This window comes from Pterocles gutturalis, unplaced genomic scaffold (genome assembly GCF_000699245.1).
Source record: "Pterocles gutturalis isolate BGI_N339 unplaced genomic scaffold, ASM69924v1 scaffold26777, whole genome shotgun sequence".
Lineage (NCBI taxonomy): Eukaryota > Metazoa > Chordata > Aves > Pterocliformes > Pteroclidae > Pterocles > Pterocles gutturalis.
Window position 1 is genome coordinate 8,453 of NW_010113684.1, and position 6,702 is coordinate 15,154.

General features: G+C 39.3%; 1 protein-coding gene across 1 annotated transcript in view; it reads left to right on the top strand.

Annotated features, from left to right (window-relative positions):
* Nucleotides 1-5,644, top strand: part of LOC104462599 (highly divergent homeobox-like) — a gene marked incomplete at its 5' end in the record, with an annotated part of 10,477 nt that extends 4,833 nt beyond the window's left edge. Inside the window, 3 exons of the mRNA XM_010074596.1 lie at nt 1,428-1,511; nt 4,108-4,230; nt 5,010-5,644. Of these exons, the coding sequence (XP_010072898.1) occupies nt 1,428-1,511; nt 4,108-4,230; nt 5,010-5,135 (333 nt within the window). The remainder of the gene's footprint in view (nt 1-1,427; nt 1,512-4,107; nt 4,231-5,009) is intronic.
* Between the last annotated feature and the right edge of the window lie 1,058 nt (nt 5,645-6,702).

The following is a 6,702-nucleotide window of genomic DNA, read 5'->3' on the forward strand; positions in this document are numbered from 1 at the left end:
ATCTTAAGAAAGATAGTGTGACTGTTTGGCATTTATTTAGAGACTCTTTCCTCAAGTTGAGTCTAAAAACTAAAATATTTGAATCACATTGTTACTCAGGGTATGATATAGCAGCAGATCTTTGTGACATTAAGCCTTTGAAATGTTATCACTTCAGCTGGGTTGTCAGACACGGAAGCATTTCTTATTGGTGATTAGAAGGAAATTTCTGATGACTGCTCTGGAGGCAGACAGAAGACACACACATATGCTGCAGAAAAGAAACCTCCTCTAAAATAACATCTCAAGAGCTAACCATTAAAGTGTATTGTGTCAGTGCGGGCCCTAAACTACACTGCATTCAACAGAAGACTGAAAAATGGAGTAAAATTGTTTTAACTTCTTATACAGTCTCATAAATGTTTACAAGTGTCAAAACAATGAAAAAGAGTAAAAAAAAAATAAAAAAACCCCAAAACCCCTCTTCTGCTTCCCAATCAAAAATACAGTGAAATTTATAGTTCATCTGGGCAGTTATCCTTCTGAGTTCTTAGTAAAAAATGACATTCTTATCACTGTCAAATTCAAATTCATTCTGTTTGAGATCTAGCTTAGATATGAATAAAAATTTTAAAACTTGTAGGTTCATGAAGAATGTGTAAACTTTGTGTTTTCTCCTATTGAAATAACCTTTTAACATAATTCTCTTGCATAAGAAAGTTTTCTGTTGGGAAGAAGAACAGCGTGCAAGTGGTAAATAATGTAAAAGTGAACCTTTTGAAACTTGAGATAGGATTGGAACGTACTTCCGAGTTCTAAACAGCATTTAAGGTTGGCCTTAAACTTGTACTTCAGATAGCTTTAGAAACCCAATATAAAAAGCTCCCAATAATTTTTGTGAGTTAAGTGAAAACGTCCCTACGAACGCACTGGGAACTGTCCTTTGTATCAACATCCTCCGCTCTTCGTGGCATTTGACTTGCACCACGGCCAAAGATGGCCAAAGGAGAACCCTTCAGTTTTTAGGCGCAAAATAGGTCAGTCAGGACTTGCCTGTTGCTTGCCATAATGTCTGTTTTGCTCCAGAGGAATAAACTGCCGTGACCTTCTTCACCCTCTTAGGAAGGCTTACAGAACAAAACACGGGCTTTTGCAGGCTGGAATGAAAGGTGGCACGCAACCTAACGCCACAAGCATGGTGACATAAAGCATGGTGACACAGAGCTGCTCCTCTAAAAACTGCTGGAGTCACTGAGCATTTTGATTTGGATTCTTCCTGGATTTAGTGGCTGAGGTGCATGATTGCCATCTATTGGGGGCTCCACAATTCAGAATTAATCATGAGCAAGCACAAGGTCCCGTTATCTTCATCCTCTTGTGCCAGTTTGAGATATGGATTGTTTCTTTGTCTTCAAATATTTGGAATGAACTGTTTGCTTCTGTTTCAGAAAATAGAAATTATAGATGATGAAGAAAGTGATATGATAAGTAATTCGGAAGTGGATCAAATGAGTTCTCTTCTGGATTATAAGGTGAGTAACGAGGCTGTGAGACATTAAACTGGATAGTCCTTCCCAGCCGGTTCACACGGGAGTATCTGCGAGGAGTTCAGCAAAGGCGTGGGAGGCTGGGACAACCCTGCTTTTACCAGGGAGTTGTGGTGCTGCACACAATCCCCTCCTTCACATCTCATCCCTTTACAGCCACGTTACCCGTGTTTCAGCCCAGAGGGAGGCAGGAAAAATCCCATTTCTGCAGAGCAGTGACATTACTCTCGCTGTAGCCATCTGCAGCTCCCACCATGTGTCCCAAACAAAGGAATTCATTTAGCCTCGAAACTTTATTTTTGTGCGAGAATTGTTCTTTGGAGTGCTGCAGCACGCGTTTACACGCAGCGTGATGCTGCCAGCTCTGGAAAGGGATGGAACTGCTGGAATTTGCTAATAAAATGGGGGGAGCTGAGAAGAAGTTGTTCTTGCAATTTAGCGCAGAACGTGTCTGGAAGCAGCGGCTGTGGGAGGGAGTAAAGCCGTTGGATACCTGACAGCTCCTGTCTTCTGCCAAATGGGAGAGGTTCTACCTTTATTACTGCTCTTGTAAGAGTTGCCGCAGTTCTGTGGTGTATTTTGAGCATGTTTTTATCTATGTAGCTGATTTATTTTACTTAGAAAACAGGTACAGTCTACTAATTACCAAAGTAATAAATAGACTCTCTTTTCCGAACACAACTCACTCCCTCAAGCAGTGTTCTGCTGGTAAGGGCAGCAGAGGATGCAGATGGAGAGGGAATGACCTTTTCTTAATGTCACCTGTCACCGCAGCGAAAGGCTTGTTGTGACAGCACGCCCTGCAGAACCTCGGTTGTGGGTTCGTTGTTTGACATTAGTGATTAGTCTGTGCCTGTGTGTTTTTGGCGTAAATGTGAATTCCTTCTCCTTTTCTCTCCATTGCAAAGTAGGCAACTGCTAAGTTTCCATACGAAAGACATGCATTAAGCTCATTTTCTTGGAAGCCCAAATATTTCTCTCTTATTCTCAAAGCTGTTATAACCTGAAGAAGAATGGTGGGCAGTGTTTTGAGTGAAGAAATGTGAATTTTCTGGGAAAAAAACCCCAAGCCAACAATCATTACTAACGTTTTTTTACAAACCTTCCAGTTCATCCCATAGTCTCACCTTTTCATATCAACTAAAGTTGAATTCCAGACAGTCTAGCGAATGTAAGCATGAATATCAGAGCAAAAAAAGCGTTATTAAAAAGAAATATTTTCACCATTCAAACACAATACCAGCTTAAAAGTTCACTATTGAAATTTGCTTTTGTAATTATTTGCTGGCACCAAAACCAGCCATCAAGGCACATTCTGTATGCAAAAATCATACGGTTGCATAAGCAAGGGTGGGTTTCTTCTTGCCTCTGATATCCCTCAGTAAATGCAACACTTATCATGAATTATCTGTGAACGTAAATCCTTACTTTCTGTGTGTATTGTGCATTGCTAACAATTTCTATATGCGTATTTGTTTCATGATTATCTTCTGGAGGATGCACATTTGGTGCTGCTCTGCAAACAGCTTTTGCAAAAATGCACTGTGACCTTGGTCTTGAAAAGTAAACTGTTTGTTTAGGTTACGTGATCTTTGCAAAGGTAAATAACCAGAGAAAATCTATTTTAGCTCTACACTGATCAACAGATTTAGCATTTTGATCTCACATGCCAATCATTTGGCAAGTTTGAAGCAGAAGAGATGTTTGGAATAAAGTGACGTACTTATCAAATCTGAATTTTTAATTAAGAAGTTCGTTATTTTTATATTAAGTGATTTGCAAGTACAGTCACACGTATTAATGCAAAGGTTGGGAAAATGCCTTTTTGGCCACAGCATGCACATTATTGGTATTTCTCAACTTTGTTAATCCATTCCTGTTCATTCTGTAACCTGAGAGATCTTGGGGAGGCTGGTGAGCTGACCCTTCATGATACACATCGAACCCAGCTGCACTAGAGGATGCTAGATTTTAATTTGTGGCAGCTTTGAGGAATTCTCAAGTTGTTTTCCCTGGTCTTTGTGTCAAGTCTCCTGCTGTAATAATGGAACTCAGTTGCTGTCTCTTCTCCAGTCAGCCTGCCTTTGAGTTCGCTTCTTCTAGGAAGAGACCTGGGCTTTGTTTTTCTTTATTTTGAAACAGAATTAGAGGTCATCCTTATAAATTAAAAAAGCTGTGGTTTTATAAAAGGTTCAGGTAAACTTTGGCCCGAGTCATTAATGCTTTAACGATAGTCAGGACTTCTGAAATGCCACGTCTGCGTGTAACGTGATTTTCCATTACATGGCTCGTGCGGAGGATAATGAGCCATTCAATGGCATTCCCGTTCACAGGGTTAGTGTGACACCCCTGGGCACCCATCAAAACCTCTGCTTGTACCCAAAGCCTGCATGCCTTGTTCTGTATTCCTACAAGCGCAGAATTCTTGACCTAATACTCATTTTGGCAGGAATCAGAATAAACACATTTTTACTCCTTTTCACTTAAAACATGTAGTTTTAACACAAGTATGTTTAGGTGCCATTAAAGTGACGCTGCGCTGCTCATTATTGCCAGAACTTTGTGTAATGTTCCCCCACAGAATGAAGAAGTCAGATTCATGGAGAATGAGCTGGAGAATCACAAACAGAAGTATTTTGAACTACAGACATTTACTCGGAGTTTGATACTTGCTATTAAATCAGACGATAAAGAACAGCAGCAGGTAAGTCTTGAAGCAGGTTTTAGGAACAGAAGGTGTTTGTCCTTTTGTGGTCTGTCACTCCCTTGGCACAAATTATGATTAGGGCAGTGTTGTGGTGAACTTTCGCGTTTAATACATAGCACTTCTTTTAGTGCTTGGTTGGGTCATGCCTTGTATGAATAACATTTTGGGCTTTATTTAGGAGGAGATTTTGTAGCTTTTATGATTTTTCCTTTTGCCCTTACAATTTCCAGTTTTTCAGGTGTAAAAATAGAAACTGTAACTTGTGACAGAGAAACTTTGAAGACTTTTACATCCAAAATAAATTTGGCTTATCGGTGTTTTCCATATTTTTTTCATAAAACTTGAAACCTTTGAGATAAATCAATACATCACCGAAATGGTAATGATCTCATATGCAGCATCTAGTTCTGTCGCCTGCATGATCACAGTATAGCATGGTTACATATGTTTAAAGTTTTTGCATGTTAAAAATATGTGAATAAAATAAATGTATGTAAATAATTTGGTTTCATCCAGTTTGGAAAAAAAAAACTGTTTTGAGCTGTTCCCACAATAACTTAAGTAGCTTCTGGGATTGTTGTTATAAGGTATGTCATCTAATAATGTTTTGGTTTTTTTTCAATATCTAGCAATACAGACTTTTTTTTTTTTCACCCATCCAATATCAACACTGACCCAAAGGCTTGGCAAAGTTTTTTCACTCCATGTTTAACAGACATTAAATGCTGACATAAAACACATGCCTAATACTGTATTGTAATGTTTTTCCCTTACAGGCACTGCTCTCAGACTTACCTCCTGAACTAGAAGAAATGGATTTCAACCACACATCCCCCGAGCCTGATGATACCTCATTCAGCTTGTCGTCTTTATCAGAGAAAAATGCCTCAGACAGTTTGTGATTTATTTTTTTTAATTGACAAAAAAGAAACCCCGCATAACATGTAGGTTTCAAGAGAACGGCATTTTGCTATCCGGTGTTCTCCAGTCCAAAAAAGAAAGCCCGAGGTGAAGCAGACCTTCCTGAAGGATGGCTGTAGGATGTCATGGCTACAGTTTGCAGTGTCAAGAAATTCCAAATGTTGCTTTTGGTAAATGAAAGAACCGTGTGAGGAAAGGTTTCACTTTTAGCAATTTGGCCTTGGTTAGGATAACTTCTGACTTTTCAGAATAACTCTTGCTCTGTAGCAAAGTCTTTTTGAGCAGGGATCTAAGAATGGGAAACAAATGTCCTGTTACACCGACAGCTAATTCTGCAGAGTTGCTTGCTCACCAGTCCTGTTCATTATTTTTTTCCCCATTTTTACTCAGGTAGGTGGACTAAAAATTGGGGATCCAAATAGAATAACAGGCTTTTTATGAGTTGTGCTTGAACCCTTTTGAAAACCTGAAATTAAACTAAAGTGTTTTTTCATTCTGTGACTTCAGATTGTTAAATCTTCCATTTTCTGACCAAAATAGCTGAAAAAACTTGGAAAGGCTAACTGAAAATTTGAATTATTGTTAAATAAATTATTAATGTAAAGAAGCGGTCATAAGTGTTGTAACAAATTAGATGGATATGGGAAACCTGATAGCTGCAGAAGGCGATTTAATGATATTCTCACAGCAGCAATAGGATTAGATGTTTACACTACTATTTAGGGTTTTTGGAATGTAGTTACGGTTTTTATTTGTCAAAGCCTGAATGCTAAAGTTCTGTTCATTGTTTTAGGAATTGGTTATATCTTTTTTTCCACAAATTTTGCTCAATTTTCTCAAGACCCTGTCATAGACCCACAGCTGTCATTGCGTCCTGGAAGGCGTTCGAGTATTTGGAATGGAGTTGTGCAGATCTTCTGAATGTCACCTGTTTCTGAAGTAGCCCCATCTGATGAATTTTTTGGCAACTACCAGGTGCTGTTTGGAAACTGTGAGCTTGACTGCAGGCAGAAATTAATTTCTTCTTTCCCAGCTGTCGCTGACATTGAATCCCTTTACTCCTTTGCTGAACTGGATGTGCAGACACACTCAGATCCATGCAGAAGGGCATGGAGATGCACGCCTGTATTATTGATGCTCTATATCTTCTAATCCAAATATTCCTCCGCAAGCATTTTTGAAACAGATCTCTTCACAGTCTGGTAAAATCCTGATCTTTCCATTTTATGCCAAATAATAACTTACCCTGGTGAGTCCTTATTCATGCAGTACAGTAAGTAATCCCCTTAATTTCAGTGAGAGGTCCAAAGCGTAGCTCAGAAAATCCAGAATGTTGGGGAAATAACACCTCTCTTTAGTTCCCAGCAGACTTCTTACCATCTATTCTACAGGGTAACCCCACAGCAACAAGCTGTTTGGCCCATATTTGAGTTCAGGCACCAAAACTCAGAGTAGAATCTGCAGAGAGGGGGAAGGAACTCTGTGTAAGCAGGAGGTAAGTGGTAGGTTACTCATCCTTTCACAGCCTGTCACCTCCTGGCTGGCAGA